The 19,475-nt window shown below is 48.6% G+C and overlaps 1 protein-coding gene across 1 annotated transcript; it reads left to right on the forward strand.

Annotated features, from left to right (window-relative positions):
* The first annotated feature begins 1,508 nt into the window (after positions 1-1,508).
* On the forward strand, positions 1,509-10,376 carry Nagpa (N-acetylglucosamine-1-phosphodiester alpha-N-acetylglucosaminidase). Its single transcript, XM_028856296.2, has 10 exons — positions 1,509-1,694; positions 1,790-2,248; positions 3,946-4,085; positions 5,446-5,554; positions 5,748-5,876; positions 6,626-6,831; positions 6,943-6,990; positions 7,811-7,912; positions 7,999-8,062; positions 9,613-10,376. The coding sequence occupies exons 1-10, from the start codon at positions 1,609-1,611 to the stop codon at positions 9,821-9,823; spliced, it is 1,554 nt and encodes a 517-aa protein (XP_028712129.1). The 5' UTR covers positions 1,509-1,608; the 3' UTR covers positions 9,824-10,376.
* Positions 10,377-19,475: the final 9,099 nt, after the last annotated feature.

Consider the following 19,475-nt stretch of genomic DNA (forward strand, 5'->3'; position numbering starts at 1 on the left):
TTAATCCTGTCACTTGGGGATTAGGCAGAAGCAAGAGAATCTAGACCAGTCTGCACAGTATTTCAAGAGAATCTAGACCAGTCTACATAGAATTTCAAGCCAGCCTGCCTAAAATAGAGAGACCCTCTCTCAAAAACAAAACCAAAAATAAACCAAGCTATCCAAAATCACAGAAGAGATAATCCAGTCAGACAGGTCACTCACCCGCAACAGCTACCCCACCAGGAGGCAGAGACTCATCTGTGCACCATAATCCACACTAAAGAGACACAATGTTTAACTCTTTGATGAGTTAATGTACATCTAAAAAAAAAAAAAAACTCCTCATTTTTTTTATTTTTAAAATTCCATATGTATAGGTGTTTTGCCTACATGTATGTCTGAGCACCACATGCATGCCTGGTACCGCGAAGCCTGAAGAGGGTGTCAGATCCTCTGGAACTGGAGTTACAGATTGTTGTGAGTTACCATGTGTGTGTTGGGAATCCAATCCCGGTCCTCTGGAAGCGCAGTCAGTTCCCTTAACCGCTCAGCCATCTCTCTAACCCCACCAACCAAGCTTCTCTGCTGTGGGATGTTCTGTATGTTAAATGTGCTGCTGTCATTGGTTAATAAATAAAACACTGATTGGCCAGTAGCCAGGCAGGAAGTATAGGCGGGACAAGCAGAGAAGAGAATTCTGGGAAGTGGAAGGCTGAGGCAGACACTGCCAGCTGCTGCCATGACAAGCGAGAAGTAAGGTACTGGTAAGCCACTAGCCATGTGGCAACTTATAGATTAATAGAAATGGGTTGATTTAAGATATAAGAACAGTTAGCAAGAAGCCTGCCATGGCCATACAGTTTATAAGTAATATTAAGTCTCTGTGTGTTTACTTGGTTGGGTCTGAGCAACTTCGGGACTGTCGGGTGAGAGATTTGTCTTGACTATGGACCAGGCAGGACCAGGAAAACTCTAGCTACACTTCTTTCTTACAATGTTTTTGTTTGTTTGTTTGTTTGTCAAAGTCTCATGTAGTCCAGACTGGTCTCAAACTGGTTATATAGCCAAGGATGACCTTGAACTTCTGATTGTCCTGCCTCTTCCCAGAATGCTGGGAATATATGTCATGGGCCACCACTTCCGGTTTGTGCAGCGCAAAAGATGGAACCTAGAGCTTCGTGCATGCACTGTACCAACTGACACATTCCCAGGCCCCATTCTTGCAATTTGCTATGAATTTGACATCATATAAAAATAAAAAGTTGCCAGGCGGTGGTGGCGCACGCCTTTAATCCCAGCACTCGGGAGGCAGAGCCAGGCGGATCTCTGTAAGTTCAAGGCCAGCCTGGTCTACAGAGCGAGGTCCACGCAGGCACAAAAACTACACGGAGAAACCCTGTCTCGAAAACCAAAGATAAATAGATAAAATTTAAAAAAAATTTAAGTAAATAAATATTTAAAGTTACCTATCGCCCTTCCAGCGCCCTTCCAGCCTTACCCTCCCTGACGGAATTTGGAGGCTTAATCTTGTAAACAAGGTGTCCAGGCCCTTGGTACCTGGAAGTACACAGCAGCTGGCCTGGAGTCACATGGGGCGGGCCCACGTGACCAGAGTCCCAATCCAATATGGCGTCGCCCAGGATATGCGGACTGCTCTTCCTGCCCTCGCTGCTCTGCTTGCTAGGAGTGGCGTGGTGCAGCCTGGGCTCGGGGTGAGTGCAGCTGCCGGGGCCGGCTGGCTGGGGTCCCCCTGTTCTGCGTGCTCTCGGGCACAGCCTCTGAACTCACGATCGCCCCGTCCCCGCAGGGTTTCCCGCGACGATGACCTGCTGCTGCCTTACCCACTCGCGCGCACGCGTCCCTCGCGGGACTGCGCCCGGGTGCGCGCCGGCAACCGCGAGCAAGAGAGCTGGCCTCCGCCGCCCGCGACCCCTGGCGCCAGCCACCGCGCGGCCGTGCGTACCTTTGTGTCGCACTTCGGGGGCCGCGCGGTAGCCGGCCACCTGACACGGGTCCCCGAGCCTCTGCGCACTTTCTCGGTGCTGGAGCCCGGGGGACCTGGAGGCTGCGCGCAGAAGCGCCGTGCCACCGTGGAAGACACAGCCGTCCCGGCCGGTTGCCTCATCGCCCAGAACGGTGGCTTCTTCCGCATGGGCACCGGCGAGTGCTTGGGGAACGTGGTGAGCGACGGGCGGCTGGTGAGCAGTTCCGGGGGGCTGCAGAACGCTCAGTTCGGGATCCGCCGCGACGGGACCTTGGTCACCGGGTGAGGAGGTAGAGAGCCCGGGGCTGTCCCGGGCAGAGGGTCTCCGATGTGCATTTAGAGCCGTGCCCTCCGTGCCTAGATCACCTAACCAAGCTTCCTATTATTCAACTTCAGAGTAGGGATGCTGACAACTTCCTCGAAGTTTACTCGTGTGTTACTGAACGCTTGCTCTGTGATCAGGCCGTCTGTGGGGCCCTGCGGAGGCGACCATGAGCTTGAACGCATAGTTTGTGCCTTAGCGAACTTTCCCTAGGATTAGAGAAAAACGTTTCGTGGTCAGCGAAGCCATGGAACTATTTGGAAATAATATAGAGTTTATGGAGAAGTCCTAGACAGCTAGCTGGAGGCCTTTTGCTCTCCCGGATAGAAATCTTGGGTAGGCAAGGAGTGGCATCTTTGACAGTTTTCTGACTGTATCGCTTGAGGTTTGGCAGCAGCCAGAGGTGACAGCAGGCAGGCCGGAGTAGAAGATTGCGCCATCTAGTGTCCCAGCTCTCTTGCAAGAGGTACAGTTTTTGCCAAGGCCGGAAAGTGGACTTTCCCCGAGCTCTTAGCAGCCCCTGGTTGCGGTTTCTGGGCCTGTGCAGGCGTCTGGTTCTTCATGCTTCAGCAGCAGCCAGCGCCACAACTGTTGGTCTTGTGTCATCAAAAGCCCTAAAGGTTCTTCCAGTGACCAGCACCAGCAGTTTCTCTTCCCTGGCTCTGCCCTTGGACCTCAGTCAGTGCTTCTTCATCTTCTCCACACTTCCACTGTCTCCCTTGTCCCTCTCTTGGGCTCCCTTCAGACTGTTCAGCTATCTCGTTGCCCTGGCCACTGTCTCCGTTACCCCTGCTGCTCTTTCTATGATGGTCTGCTCCCGTCCTTTTTTGTTTTTTTCTTTCATGTGTGCATCTGTGTGGGCCCATGTGGAGGCCAGAGTTTGATTTCAAGCATCTTCCATTGTTCTCTGGCTTATTTGCTGATACGGTCTGAATCTGGAGCTCACTGATTCAATTAAACTGGCTGGCTAGCAAGCCCCAGCTGGCCTCTTATTTCCCTAGTCCATCCCCCACACTAGGGTTACAGCAGCTTTGACATGGGTGCCGGGGATCTCTAAACTCAGGTCTTCATCCTTGGGTAAAAAGACTTTCCGGCCCATCCTCCCACTTGTTAGCTGCCACGCAGCTGCCTATTCTGACCGTTTGTAGCGCACTGCTACTTCTTTGTGTTATTAGGTCAGCACATGTTACTAAAGATGGCAAGAGAAGAAGATTCACTGTGTCTAGTGTAGGCGCACAGAGGAGGCAGCACAGGAGAGCATCTTCCAGCTCACTCCCCAGCTCAACCGAACATCTGCTTATACATCCAGAGACACAGTGCTGGCACCAATCACAGCACACCTCGAATCCTAACGAAGGCTTGCATTTTCACCAATCACAGCCTTGCCTCTTTAGCACCCATCACAGCGGTCCTGCTAGACTACCAAGGGATATGCTCTCCCTCTGACCCAGATAGAAATAGTTGCAGGGTCACCAAGCAAAAAGTTTGGCACAAACTGTTTCAAACAGCCCTGGCTGGGCAATCAGGTGCAGTCTTCGTGTGACCGCCTTGAAGTGTCTGTGGAACAGCTGCTAACGAATGAATCAATTAGGAAAATTATAGAAAACCTTGGCGCTGTCCCTGCCCGTGAGCGAGCCTCTTGCCTCCCTGCTTCCAGGTACCTGTCTGAGGAGGAGGTTCTGGACACTGTGAACCCGTTTGAGCAGCTTCTGAGTGGGGTTGTGTGGCTCATCCGCAATGGGAGCATCTACATCAACGAGAGCCAAGCCACCGAGTGCGATGAGACACAGGAGACAGGTCAGGAAGGGAGTCAGCGTGGTGCTTTCTTTTTTATTGTTGTTATGTTTTTATTTATTTACTTTGTGTGTGCAGAGGACGGGGGTGGGGGGACATGCCACAGTGTGTGGGGGAAGGTCAGAGGTCAGCTAGTTCCCTCCTTCCACTTTGTGAGTCCTGAGGATTGAACTCGGGCTGTCAAGCCTGATGGGAGCCACTGAGCCACCTTCCTGGCTCCAGCATCGGCTTTCTTGAGACCCAGGACCAGTGTGAGCAGGCTACTCTTCAGCGTTCCCAAACATTTACTGAGAAGCTATTCAGTGCCTAGCGCTATGGTGGGAGTCATGGAATTCAGCCTTACTTGGAATATATAAGAAGGAAAATACTTGGAAAGAATTGACAAGTGCCAAGAAAGAAAGAGGAGAAAGGGACCAGTGGGGAACGGATGCACAGGGATGAGAAAAGTGCTGCAGATTTGTGGCCGCCACATAGCCTTGGAGCTTGTCATAACTACAGAACCATGAGTCCACACACCTTCGACCTCCCATTCAGGAACCACTGGTTAAGTCCTAACAACCCGAATGTGCGGGCTCTCCCTTGGTGACTCTGATGGATGCTCAAGTTTAAGAGCCACTTGGGGGTGGGCTAGTGAGTTGACCTGATCAGTAAAGTGTTTGCCCTGGCAGTGTGAGAATCTGAATTCGAGCCCCAGAAAACACATAAAAAGCCAAGGTGTACACTTGCAGTCCCAGGGGTAATGAGATGGGAGGTAGCGATAGGTGGATCTCTGAATAGCCAGATAACCTAACCTATGTGGGGACATTCCAGGCTAACAAGAGACCCAGTCTCAAACAGAAAGTGGAAGACATCTGAGGGGCAACACCTGAGGTTGTCCTCTGACCCCCACAGGCATGTGCACATGCGCGCACACCTCCAGAGTATAAAATGCTGGGGTGTGAAGGGATGCTTTGGTCCTGAGACTCTCTGGCTATTTCAGGGTAGAGAGTGGGGTGGGGGGTGGGGGGTGTGACTGTCTTTTACAGTTCCCAGCCAGAGTGCAGCGTGCAAGGCCCTAAGGCAGAGAGTACCTGCCAGGTGAAGGGGAACCACGGAGATGAGGCCAGGGCTTCATGCAAGGCCTGTGCGTTTTCGTCTGCCAACACAGGTTTCTACTGGAGACTGAGGTCACATGAAGCGTTTTCTGGCTGTGGCATGGAGCCTCACTGGAGGTGGAGCTGCGATGTGGCTCAGTGATCTAGTACTTGCCTTGTCTGCATAAGGTTCTGGGTTCCTTCCCCAGCAACAGCAAAAGAAAAATAGTTGAAGAGCTTAGAGGGTCCCCTACAGGGCTGGGTAACGAGCCAGGCCCCTTCTCCTTCAGGTTCTTTCAGCAAATTTGTGAATGTCATATCAGCCAGGACAGCCGTGGGTCACGACCGTAAGGGGCAGCTCGTACTCTTCCATGTAGATGGACAGACGGAGCAGCGTGGGTGAGTCCCAGGAACCCCTTGGGATGTTTGCACTCAGTTTGCACTCTGGGGCAGTGGGTAGGACAAGACAGCTTTGGGGCTATTTTAGAAGTTTCATCTGCCCCAGTAGGAGTGATAGTATTTACCTTCTGACCAAAGGGAGATAGTTAAGCCAGAGCCCGAGGGGACTCAGCTCCATTCCCCCTCTGCACAGCATCAACCTGTGGGAGATGGCAGAGTTCCTGCTGAGACAAGATGTGGTCAATGCCATCAATCTGGATGGAGGTGGTTCCGCCACCTTTGTGCGCAACGGGACCCTGGCCAGTTACCCCTCGGATCACTGGTAAGAGCACCTCAGCCGCCTACCTCCGACTGTCTCAATTCAGTCAGTATTGGGACCCTACTGTGTGCCAGTCTCTGGTTCTCCAAAAGTGAGCAGAAGAGCCAAGCTCTCTTTCCTCGGCGGCCTGCGTGGCCCACACCTGGGAACCTGGGACAGTGGTCAGGTTAGTGAAGTCAGAGCTGAGGAAATGGCTGGCCAGCACTGAGGGAACCTTCCACCAGAAGGCACAGTGTAGCAAGGGAGAGAGCAGCCTGCAAATGGCCCAGTGAGAGGCAGGAGCAATGGCTCAGCAGGAAAAGGATTTGCCTTGCAAGCTGAGGACCTGCGTTCAAGCTCTAGAACACACATGAGAAGCCAGATGTGAGTGGCACAGGCTTGGAATCCCAGTGTTGTGGAGGAAGAGACAGGTCAGCCTGACACTCGGGCCAGCCAGCCTAGCCTACTGGGCAAGGTCCAGGCCAGAGAAATAAATCAAACAAACATTTAAATGGCGAGTACCTAAGGTTGTCCTGACTCCATGTGCGTGCGTGCGTGCGTGCGTGCGTGCGTGCGTGCGTGCGTGCGTGTGTGTGTGTGTGTGTGTGTGTGTGTGTGTGAACACACACACGCACACACAGGGGTGCACGTGTCAGGATGGAGGTGGAGGCAGGCTGGAGCGGCCCTCTAGGCAGCAGCCGGGACTGAAGAGGCCAGCTGGGGCCAGCACCAAGGCCAAGACCTCTCCTCACAATGAACCCCACCCCCCACAGCCAGGACAACATGTGGCGCTGTCCCCGCCACGTGTCCACCGTGGTGTGTGTGCATGAACCCCGCTGCCAGCCACCCAACTGCAATGGCCACGGGACCTGTGTGGATGGCCACTGCGAATGCGCCAGCCGCTTCTGGCGGGGTGCCGCCTGCAGCGAGCTAGACTGCGGCCCCTCCAACTGCAGCCAGCATGGGCTGTGCACAGAGAGTGAGTGGGGAGCCCGCAGGGAGGGAGGGTAGTGCTCTGACGGGACCCCAGTTCTCTTACACCAGACCCGCCTTGGCCCTCACCTGGCCCCCATGGTCTTGCTCTTTGCAGCTGGCTGCCGCTGTGACGCTGGATGGACAGGGTCTAACTGCAGTGAAGGTGAGAGCTGCCGGTGGCCTGCCAAGCTCCTGGAGAGGGTGACCTGGCCACAGGCAGCTGTTACAATGCCTTGTCCCTCCTTCTGGCTTGGAAGTTGCCTTCAGAGCCTCTTCTCACTGCGTATGCAAATCTTATAGCCTCCCTGGATTTGCTGAAAAAGTCCCACCAAGTAGGAGGCGAATTTCAGCACTGTCCACTCAATTCCAAAGACCAACAGCAAAATCCAAGGTGTGGCCAGGTCACACCCCTGAGGGAGATCCACGGAAGTCCTTAACACCTGGAAAGCAGGCCCTGGTGTTCCTAGGCATGGGTACTCCAGTGTCAGCCTCAGTGGACTTCCCGTTCCCTGTCTCTTCATTCTTTTACGGTCACCAACTCTATAGCCCACCTTAAATCCAGGTCATATACTTGGGTTTTTTTGTTTGTTTGTTTGTTTGTTTTAGTTTTGTTTTGTTTTGTTTTGAGACAGGGTCTTAATGCAGCCCAGGCTATCCTCTAACTCACTGTGTAGCCAAGGATGGCCTTGAACACCTGCTTCTTGCTTCCACCTCCCAAGTGCTGGAATATAGGCATTTGCCACCATGCCCAGCTTGTAGGGTACTGGGAGTCAAACCCAGGACCCCGTGCATATCAGGCAAGCTTTCTCTAGAAACTGAACCACAACCCTGTTTACAACTGGGTTGTCTTTGAGGGCTGGCCGCAGGGATCAGGGGGCACCTCTTTCAGCATGGCCCTGCACACATCCAGAAGTCAAGCTGTCCTATACAGTAGACCCTGCCACCCAAGGAGAAACCTACCCTCCACGATTTCCTCTCCACAGAGTGTCCTCTGGGCTGGTACGGGCCAGGTTGCCAGAGGCCTTGCCAGTGTGAGCACCAGTGCCCCTGCGACCCCCAGACTGGCAACTGCAGCATCTCCCAAGGTACAGGGCCTCCTTGGAACCCTTGGGGCAGGTCCGGGGTAGGCAGACCCTCCCCAACCCTGCATCTTCTGTGTGGTGTCTTACAGTGAAGCAGTGTCTCCGGCCAACTGAGGCCACACCAAGGGCAGGAGAGCTGGCCTTTTTCACCAGGTAAGTGTTTCAGCAGAGGCAGAACCCCCACACCCCATCCATGAGGTTTGGCATCTGTCCAGGCACCAGCCAGGCCAGAAGGGTGCAGATGATCCTCTACTTTGTAAGCTCAGGGACAGTCACGGGTGAAACTGGCATCTACGAGTGCAAGTGGGAAAGACGGGGCCACTGCCCAGTGGGAGTCAAAGGTGGCAGACGATGGGCTTGATCCCCCTGGCCGCAGAGAGTCGACTCTGATCCTGGAGCCCGGCCTTAGAGACAGGAAGGACTTACCTCACTTCTGGACCCTTCCATGTGTTCAGGCTTTGTGTTACTGTTGCTTCCTTTCCGCTGCTTCCTGGGTCTCCAGCTCCCTCCACAGAGGGCTCATGGGAAGGACTGTGAAGTGTGCATGTGGCTCATTTGGCAGATTGTTTGGGGGCTCTGGGCCCGACCCCCAGCACTTCATAAGCCAGGTGCGGTGGCATGTGCTATAATTCCAGCATAGGGAGGCGAAGCCGGGGGATCGGGAGTCTGAGGCCAACCTGGGATACATAAGACCCCAAATAGAGTCTTGAGCTGGCCCTTCTGGCATAAGCCTGTCACCCCAGCTGTCGGGGAGGACAGCAACTTCAAGGCCCGCTTGAGCTACAGACTGAGTTCAAACCCAATCTGGGCAACTTAGTGAGACCCCGTTTTAACATAAAATTTAAAAAGGGAACTGGGGTTGTAGCTCAGTGGTAGAGCATTTGCCTAGCATGCACAAAGCTCTAGGTTCAACTCCCAGTACTTCAAAAATACATTAGTGACATCTGAAAAGCAGTAATGTTCACGTTAGGTGTGTGTGTGTGTGTGTGTGTGTGTGTGTACATGCATGTGTAAGTAAAGGCAAGCAGATATCTGAGTTTGAGGCCAGCCTGGTCAACAAAGTGAGTTCCAGGACAGCCAGGGCTCCACAGAGAAACTCTGCCTCAAAACAACTAAAAAACCTCCTAGGGGCTAGAGAGGTGGCTCAGTGGTTCAGAGCACTGGCTGTTCTTCCAGAGGACGCAGGTTCAATTCCCAGCACTCACTTGGCAGCTCACACCTGTCTGTGACTCCAGTTCCAGGGGATCCGACACCCTCACACAGACATACACGCAGGCAAAACACCAATGCATATAAAATAAAAATAAAGAAGTGTGTGCGCGCGCGCGCGCGCGCGCGTGCGTGCGCACTTTTATATCTGTCCACCTTGTTTTTCATTGGCCTGAGACTCTAGGTTAGACCAGCTGGCCCATGAGCTCCACCTTCCAGGCAGTGCAATAACAGTGTGTACCGTTGTTCTTGGCTTTTAAAAAGTACTTTCTCGCGATCAAACTTGGTTCTTCATGTTTACAAGATAAGCATGAGCTGTCTGAAATATTTTTAACATCCTTCAAATGTCAGAGAATGCCTCTCTTATTCCCCGCACGTGTCTTCAGTATGTCCCAGTTCCCACCCAGCCCCCTGGGCTCAGCATTCCCCAAGTGGTTTCTGCCTGCCCGAGGCTGCTCCTCAGTCCCCCCACTCATGTGTCCCTTCTGTCCTAGGACCACGTGGCTGGCACTTACCCTCGTCCTAGTTTTCCTGCTGCTGATCAGCACTGTGGTCAATGTGACCTTGATCCTGGGCTCCAAGGCAGAGAGGAACCGACATCTCAGTGGGGACTATGTGTACCACCCACTGCAGGAGATGAATGGGGAACTGCTGGCTGCAGAGAAGGAACAAACAGAAGACACGTGCAACCCCTTCAGGGACTGACAGACCTGGGCTGCCCGATGACGTGCTCCAGATAACATTGTCCTGCTCCTCACTTTTATGGGGAAGCATGTGGGGCCACTGGCATGGATGCTGCACGCTCCACTCCTTGCCTGGCCATGCCCCACCTGTCCCTGTGCTGTGGCTCACGCCACCCCAGCAATACGGAACTCCGGAGAGCCTGCCCCTGCTTCCCTGCCTGCCCGTGTCTGCTGCCCAGAGGCCTGTCTCCCACAGGGGTCTCGCCACTGCCAAAGACTCCAGGAGGCAACCAGCAAGTGAAACTCTGTAGCCCCATCAGGACAAGAGTGGCCAACTCTCCCGGGCCACCGCGCAGGGATGGAGTAGAAAGACTAACCTCCTGGCCCAGCCACAGCGCACCGCCTTTTATGCAGCCTCGTTGCCGGATTGCCAACTAGAATCCCGACACAGGAAGCTCCTCATGAGGAGGGATGGGGAGGGAAGGAAGTCACCCTGTTTACAGACTTTCTATTTTTGTTGTCCTGCTCCCTAAAGGAGTTTTTTAATACTTGAATAAATTGGGATACTAAATCAAGCCACCCGGTCTGAGTCCTGGGCAGGGGCTCCTCAGGGGGACTCAGCCACTTCCAGTGCCTTCCGTTAACCAATCTTGCACAAATCTGGCCAGGCACAAGGCCACCCAGGGACCATGTGAAGTTGTGGTTCCCTGTTCCGGCAAGTGCCGGTCAATGTTACTGCAGGCTAAGGTGCAATTTGAAGACAGGGATTTGATTGGCCCTAACCATTCTCCATAGGTGGTTGTCTAGTTATTTTTCTATTGCTGTGATAAAACATGACCCAGGCAACTTATCAAAGAAAGCGTTTGATTTGACTTACAATTTCAGGGTGTTCAAATCCATGATGGTGGGAGCAAAGGAAGATCTGAGAGCACCTCAAAACTTACCTGAGTGATACACCTCTTCCTCCAAGGCCCCACCTCCTGATCCTCCCCAAACAGTTCCACCATCTGAGGCCTCAAATGGGCCTATGGGAGGCGTTCTCATTCAGACCACCACCTTCCACTCCCTGGCCCCCAGAGGCTTGTGGCCGTATCACAGTGCAAAGTGCACTTAGTCCAGCTACAAAAACCCCATACTATTCCACAGTCTCAACCCCGTTTCAAAGTCCAAAGTCCCTTCTGAGACTCAAGGCACTGTCTTTGTGGTAGCCCCCTGTAAGATCAAAAAGCAAAAGTACATAGGTCCAAGATACAATGGCACAGTATATGCATTACCATTCCCAAAGTGAGGAAGCTTCCAAACCCCTTTACTTGTGTATCCTTCGTGACTCAAGCCAGAACCCCATGGAGGACACGGCCAAGTCTGATTGCCTATTGGGATGGAACCTGGTCCCGTTCAGTCACATTTGCAGAAACTTTCCTTTGGTTGCTTTTTAGCAGGAAACTCCTTAGTCCTTTCCTTTTCACAAGTTGGAAGAGTAGCTGTGTGGGGTCCTGCCCCAGGGCACCCCCCCACACTTCCTTTATTCCCTTTCTCCATCAGGCCTCTCCTCTCTTTCGGAACAAGACTTGGCACCAATATTGTGTTTCCTGGTTTTCTTTTTCTCCTCAAACTGTACATTTTATTTCTTTTTGCCCCACTTGCTCTTCTTCATTCTAGACCTGCATACAAGTCATTACTAACAACCAAACAACAGAGTCAATATTAGACCATCTTGAAATCCCCAACAAGCTGGGCAGTGCATACTTTTAATCCCAGTACTTGGGAGGCAAAAGCAGGTGAATCTTTTAGTTCAAGGCCAGCCTGGTCTACATAATGGGTTTCAGGACAGCCAGGGCTACACAGAGAAACCTAGTCTCAAAAAAAAAAAAGAGAAAAGAAAGAAAGAAAGAAAGAAAGAAAGAAAGAAAGAAAGAAAGAAAGAAAGAAAGAAAGAAAGAAAGAAAGAAAGAAAGAAAGAAAGAAAGAAAAAAGGAAAAAAGGAAAAAAGGAAAAAAGGAGAAAGAAAAATAGAGATTAAAAAAATAAATATCGGGGTCTGGAGAGATGGCTCAATGGTTAAGAGCACTGGCTGTTCTTCCAGAGGTCCTGAGTTCAATTCCCAGCAACCACATGGTGGCTCCCAACCATCTGTAATGAGATCTGGCGCCCTCTTCTGCCATGCTGCAGAACATTGTATACATAATAAGTAAATCTTTATAAATAAATAAATCTCCTCTGTAGCGGTAACGCCCGCATTACCAATACCCGTTCACCATGTCCGAGCGAAGGGCTGCGGATTAAAAAATAGAGACAAGAGACAGCGGGTCATCCGTACGATTGGATGTCGAATGCCGTTTATTGAAGGAGGGAAGAAACCTTAAATACAGGCTTACAACACAAATGGAGGATCCCCTGAGGGCAGAAGTTCGCTACCAATGGTCTACATTCTAGACCCAATGTTCTGCATTCTTGCATCTAAGTTGTTTACACCAAATACAGGATGCACCTAAGTTGTTTACACCACAAGCAGGATGTAGGAACAAAGAACCTCCGGTAAGCTCTCTGATGATCCTAAGGTGAGAAGGACACCGGCAGGGAATCTGAATAGGGAGGACACCTGGTCAGCAAGCAAGGCTGCAGCCACTCACAGTCGGGGGCCAGGGCCCATGGCGCCCACAGGTCCCCCCTTTTTATTAAATGAGCTTCTGACTTAGGTTGCGTGGGACCAGCAGACCACCTTTCCCGTCATAGAGACACCTGCCCAGGCCACACAAGTGCTCTGTCTTAGGTTGATGGCAGCCCCCCAAGCATTACCCGTCTCTGAATACTCATTATCATACAGACTCAACCACGTGAGCTGTAGAGTGACTGCTGCCAAAGATCTCAAAGTGGCACTGGGCTTGCAATCTGTGCGACACAGAAAAGACCAACAGAAGTCCTAACCCACCCAATAGCCAGAAGGCTACAGGCAATTGAACCATTCCCTATTTAAACGAGCCTTACCGCAAATAGGAGTCCTGTAAGGTGGTATCCCGAGCAAATGGAACTTGAGTTTTAAATAATTTACAACTTACAAAGCCAATTATAATGTATAAAAGTGGAATTAAATTTATCATGCCCAATAAGAAGAAAGATTAACTAACTGTGGTAGCTACTTTTGCTGTCAGGGTCTCCATTGTGCTAGCTGTAGTAACCAATTATGAAATAGCAATCCCAGAAACAATAGCAGCAGTGATGTCAGAGTCTCTTCTGGAGCGTGTGAGCATCATCTGTGTCTAGCTGCCACGGTCCACTGGCATGGACACGGCTCCAGGAACACGAACCACCAAGGCCCATTTTTCTTGATCCCAGCACTACTTAGGCTGGCAGGTCTGCAAGAGAACAACTGAGAAACATAAAGAAAACAGAAAACAAAAACAGCAAACAAGGAGCAGAACTAATGGCCTCAATAATGGCTACATTTAGGCTCACAAATTTTGAGGTATCTTCAAAAAGGCTAGATGAATTTCAGGAGGCAAATAAATGTTGCACAGAGCCATTCTTGAAAAGTAGGTACTACACCAGCTTGAGGGGGGTTGCAAAATGCGAAAAAGGCTTAGCTGGCATGCTACTGTTAGCAAATGAAGTTCACTGACCTTCAGAGTTATCCTTAATCTCCAAGGTGTGGTACATTCTCAATGTTTTTTGAAAAAAGTTACCATACATTACCTTCTGAGGAATCCAACCACATGGCTACAGTTCCTAGGCTTAGAATAATGTTTGCCAAGGCTGGCCGTATTGGGCTCTCAATCCCCATTGGCATCAGAAGGGGAGAGTTTTTTACGAAGGCCCAATAGGTCTCTGCCATGTTGGGATTCAGCAGCAGCCACAGGGCGCACACAGCGTTCAGGAACCCACAGAGGAATTTCATTGTCCTGCAGAAAGACACAAACAGATCCCTGGGCCCACACCAACACCGGATCGGGTCCCCTCCAAGTGCCAGTAGAAAGATCTTTCCATCACACCAGAGGATGATTTGGAACAGGAGCCCTCCAGTGCTTATCTGCAGCAGATACTCCAGCAGAATCCACCGATAAAAAATTTAAAATATATAAAACAAGGGAAAGAATAGAATGTGGAGAGGAGAGATGAGCCCCTAACTCCCCCCTTTTTACTTTAGCAATATAAGTTTTTAAGGTACGATGGCAGCGTTCTACTATAGCCTGCCCTTGAGGATTATAAGGAACACCAGTCTTATTAACAATAGAAAAATCTTGGCAGAATTTTGAAAATCCCGTACTACTGTAGGCGGGACCATTATCAGTCTTTATGTATTTTGGCACTCCCATGTAAGCAAAAGCATGAAGACAATGATTCTTTACATCCTTAACCTTTTTTTCTGAATGGACAGAAGCAAAAATTAGAGAAGAATATGTATCAATAGACACATGGACATATTGTAATTTTTCAAAGGAATGCATGTGCGTGACGTTTATCTGCCACACATGATTAGGTAAAAGTCCTCGAGGATTAACTCTCAAATGAGGAACAGGTAAAAATTCCACACAAATAGGGTATGATTTAACTATCTGGATGGCTTGTTTCCGGGTTATGCCTGTATGATAACGGAGAGATCCAGCATTAAGATGATAACGCTGATGCAACTGAGTAGCCTTATCAAAGGCAGAACAGACTAATGTGACAGCCATACGAGTAATGGCGTCAGCCCTCTGATTACCTTCATTTAGAGGTCCAGGCAATTGAGTATGAGCTCTAATATGGCCCACATAAAGGTTATGTGAGCGGGACCATATAAGTCCTTGTACTTGCAATAAGTATTCATGAATGGAAGAAATGGATGGTATGTAGGCTGTTGTTTCCAAAGGCATAATGGCATGTGCCACATATTGACTATCGGTATAAATATTTACACTCTCATCAGAAAACATCTGTAAAGCAAGCAACAGCGCCTGTACCTCTGTTACCTGGGCAGAAGTGCCCTGGACTTTTATTCTCTTTACTATGTTACCAGAAACCACCACAGCAAAACCACGTGAAGTGACATCAGTAAATACCACACGGGCCTGAGGAATAGGAGTCATTTGTACTATCTTGGGAAATATAACAGGATGCAATTTAAAAAATTGACACACATCATTGGAGGGGTAGTGAGTATCAAACTGACCCTGCATGGAGCATGTCAATATGGCCCAATCATTATCATTAGCTTGCAACCATGCTACTTGAGACTGGATGTATGGGGTCACCACAATATCTGGATCCTTACCAAAAGTTTGAACACTGATCTTGATTCCCTTAAATATAATCTGAGCGACAGCCTGTGGATAAGGAGTGATGATTTTTGCTGGAGAAGCTGGGGAATGTACCCATAAAATAGGACCTGTTTGCCAAAACACTCCAGTAGGTGAATGAGTAAAACAAAATATCAAATACAATAAGGGAGAATTAAGATCTATATACTGTACGTGAGCCTGTTCCAGGGCCTCTTGCACACGTTGTAGGGCTACACGTCCTTCAGCTGTTAATTTACGGGGAGATGAAGGGTCAGGGTCGCCCTTTAAGACATCATACAAGGGGCGAAGCTGACCTGTTGGAATTTTTAAAGTGGGCCGAAGCCATTGAATATCTCCCAGAAAGGTTTGGAAATCATTAAGTGTGCGTAGCTGATCCATACGCAGAGTAATCTTTTGTAGGCGTATGCCCATGCGTAACAATTCATGACCTAAATAATGATAGGGAAAAGATACCTGTACCTTTTCTGGGGCAGAGTAATCTTTTGTAGGCGTATGCCCATGCGTAACAATTCATGACCTAAATAATGATAGGGAAAAGATACCTGTACCTTTTCTGGGGCTATCTGTAAATTAGCCAAGCTAAGAACCTCTTGTAAATAAGAAAAGGCATCAAAAACAAGTTTTTTATCTTTAGCAGCCATTAATATATCATCCATATAGTGAATTATATAAACACCTGGAAAAGCTTTTTGAACTGGAGCTAGGGCCAAAGACACATAAATTTGACATATAGTAGGCTATTGGCCATTCCTTGAGGCAATACCACCCACTGATATCTCTGATAAGGTTCCTTAAGATTTTCTGAAGGAACACTGAAAGCAAAGCGAGGACTGTCCTCGGGATGCAAAGGAATGGTGAAGAAACAATCCCTCAAGTCAACCACAATTAAGTGTCAATGCTTAGGAATTGCCACAGGGGCAGGCAAGCCAGGCTGTTGCTGGAGGGCTTCTCTCCAGGTTCCCCAAGCACCGCAGTCCCACAATCCACTTATAAAATAATCACTCAGACGCTTATATCACTTATAAACTGTATGGCCGTGACAGGCTTCTTGCTAACTGTTCTTTTATCTTAAATTAACCCATTTTTATAAATCTATACCTTGCCACGTGGCTGGTGGTTTACCGGCGTCTTCACAAGCTGCTTCTCCTGGCGGTGGCTTCAGTGTCTCTCCCCTCAGCCTTCCGTTTCCCAGAATTCTCCTCTCTCCTTGTCCCACCTACTTCCTGCCTGGTCACTGGCCATCAGTGTTTTATTTATATAGAATGATATCCACAGCACCAGGCTGTGTTGCTCCCATGAGAAGCATGGTTTTATTTACAGCTCTAAGATCTTGTAACAGCCTCCATTTTTCTGATTTTTTTTTAATAACAAATATAGGTGAGTTCCAAGGTGAAGTGGAAGGAATGATATGTCCAGCATCTAACTGCTCCTTAACCAATGCATACGCAGCCTCCAATTTTTCCGTAGCAAGGAGCCACTGCTCCACCCATACAGGGTCATCACTCTTCTAAGTGATTTTTATCGGTTGTATTATTGAAGGCTGCTGTGCAGTGACCCCTATGGAAAAGACCCTAATCCTCTAGTATCGCCAGGACCCCTAGTGACACAGTTTTTGTCTGCCGCAGGGAGCGGGTCTCCTTGCAACATTTTCCCTAAGCCTCTGCCCGGGCAGTAGCCCTGACTCTTTAGCATCTGTTGTATAGGCTGTGTAGTAAGCACCGCTCCCATGCCATCCAACACATCCCGTCCCCACAAGTTCACTGGAATGTCAGGTAGCACAAATGGTTGAAAAGTTTCTGCATGACCTTTCTCATCCTTCCAATTTAAAAGTAGCTTGCTCTGTAATGGCGTCTGAGCTGTGCCAATACCTTTTGGTTAGAAGTAGAATTTTTAAGGGGCCAATTGGTATCTTAGGATTTTTGTGAAATTACAGATATATCTAGTACCAGAATCCAATAATCTTTTAATCTCAATCCCACATAATTTTATTTTTAATTTAGGCTGTTTATCATTGATAACTGTTTGTCAAAACACCTTTTTCCCTGTACTTTTAAAGCCTCCGGTTCTACATATCGGTGCCATTTTGAATTTAAAATATGAAAGTAATAATAATTGAGCAATTCTATCATCAGCTTTTGTTTCCATGGTCCTTTTTACATATGTCAATTATAAAAGCATTAAATACAATCTCTATAGGATTTGAGAAGGTAAACTTTAGGTAATACTCTTTAGTATTTTTATAAAATCTTAAAAAGAGGATTCTTTTTTATAGATTTCAAGTAACACATTAACACAAATAGCCAATTATTAACAATGTGGACCAAACAATTTACCTGTATTTTATTTACTGGAAAATTAATTTTGTAACCTCTTTATCAGTAAGAGATTATCATTTATGGGTTTATCTTAGCAACATTATTTAATAAGTTAATAACCCAATTCATTCCAGGTGTCATATTTTTATAGAACTAAACCAAGAATTTCTAGAAAGCAACTTAAATTGCAGAGCCAAATTTTCAGTAATGATCAACAGACAAGACCATACCTAATATATAGTTCAAAATTGTGAATCCTCTTTCTTTAGCTTATCTACCATGAGAATCCAAACATTCATCCAAACATTTATTAAGACAATCAAAAGAACAGAACATCCTTTATTCAAACAGTATTGACTTAGCATTAAAGTCCTGACTGAAACCATTTTTCACCAGAAGTTAGGCCCGGTTTAACTTTTAGTGTTAGTCCCTTCCCAGCCCCAGCTCGCTGGCTCTGCCCAGTGCTCAGGCTCTATTGCCAGCACCTGCCTGGGCCGCATTCCATCACGGCTCTGCCTCCCATCGGCGTACCTGTTTCGGGCTATCTCCTGCGCCTTTGTCCGCCACAGCCGCTGGGCGCGCCCCGCACACACAAATTCACGTTTAAACTTCCTACTCCCATGAAGGGACTACCTAATAACGAGTTATTCCCACCATAAGAGAAAAACATTTCCCACAAAGGGATCCTAAATATTGAATTATTCCCACTCTGAGGGAAAAAAAAAAAAAACATTTGAGCCAAAATTAAGCAAACAGACAGCAAAACTTTAAGCTCTGGGCTCACTTGCTATTCAGCCAGCAGCAATGAGGCCTACCTGCCGATTCTTTGTAATTCAGATGCTGCCGCTCTGCATTTGCAGGCAGAAAGAGCTCAGAGTTTCAGCTATCCTGAAAACTCTACAACTGGAAAAAGTCTTTACATTCTCTATTACCATTGGGAAGAGGCTTCTCTCTTTCCTTCATCCTTCCTCTACAGGGCCCAAATCTTTAGGCCTAGTTTTAAAAATTTTTCCCCTTTTTACCGGGAAAATTCTTTTTTTTTTTTTTTTTTTTTTTTTTTTTAAACTTTTTCTCCCTTTTCTAACGGGAAATTTCATTTCCTTCCCTCTTCTCTATTGGGAAGATTTCCTTCTTTTTATTTAAAATCTTTAGCTGTCTTGCCCTTTCTTAACTTTGGTGCCTTCCTGCTTCAACAGTCCAATTAATTGTTCCTCGAGGAGTGACTGTGAGCTAGCTGCACACATTTCAATCCACTCTCACCTGTAAAATGCCGGCCGGCCTTCCAAGAGTGTCCGTCAGCTGGTCCTTCTTACTCAGATCTCGGTGGGACCTCCATCTGTAGCGGTAACGCCCGCATTACCAATACCCGTTCACCATGTCCGAGCGAAGGGCTGCGGATTAAAAAATAGAGACAAGAGACAGCGGGTCATCCGTACGATTGGATGTCGAATGCCGTTTATTGAAGGAGGGAAGAAACCTTAAATACAGGCTTACAACACAAATGGAGGATCCCCTGAGGGCAGAAGTTCGCTACCAATGGTCTACATTCTAGACCCAATGTTCTGCATTCTTGCATCTAAGTTGTTTACACCAAATACAGGATGCACCTAAGTTGTTTACACCACAAGCAGGATGTAGGAACAAAGAACCTCCGGTAAGCTCTCTGATGATCCTAAGGTGAGAAGGACACCGGCAGGGAATCTGAATAGGGAGGACACCTGGTCAGCAAGCGAGGCTGCAGCCACTCACAGTCGGGGGCCAGGGCCCATGGCGCCCACACTCCTCCACCAAAGCAATTACTGTTATTTTTCAATTCAGCCTCAGGCAAATTCTTAGGACAAGAGCAAAAATCAGCCACATTTTTGTCAACATATTGCACATATGATCTCTGACCAGTTTCTAATATTACTCTCTCCTGAAACCTCTTAAGCTAGGCCGTCATGGTCCACATTGCTCTTAGCATTGCTGTCCTCCAAACTCCAGCTAGTATAGCCCCTTAAGTCTTGTTTATGGCATTGAACTATTTTCCTAGTCTGAAGTCCCAGAGTCTTCCACACTCCTCCAAAAACAGCATGGTCAGACC

Source organism: Peromyscus leucopus, chromosome 8b, assembly GCF_004664715.2.
Source record: "Peromyscus leucopus breed LL Stock chromosome 8b, UCI_PerLeu_2.1, whole genome shotgun sequence".
In the NCBI taxonomy this organism is placed as follows: domain Eukaryota; kingdom Metazoa; phylum Chordata; class Mammalia; order Rodentia; family Cricetidae; genus Peromyscus; species Peromyscus leucopus.

Coding starts and splice junctions, on each gene's coding strand:
- Nagpa (XM_028856296.2), top strand. CDS start 1,609: ATGGCGTCGCCCAGGATATGCGGACTGCTCTTCCTGCCCTCGCTGCTC. Junction 5,555..5,747: donor GGACAGACGGAGCAGCGTGG/GTGAGTCCCAGG, acceptor CCCTCTGCACAG/CATCAACCTGTGGGAGATGG. Junction 6,991..7,810: donor AGGGTCTAACTGCAGTGAAG/GTGAGAGCTGCC, acceptor TCCTCTCCACAG/AGTGTCCTCTGGGCTGGTAC.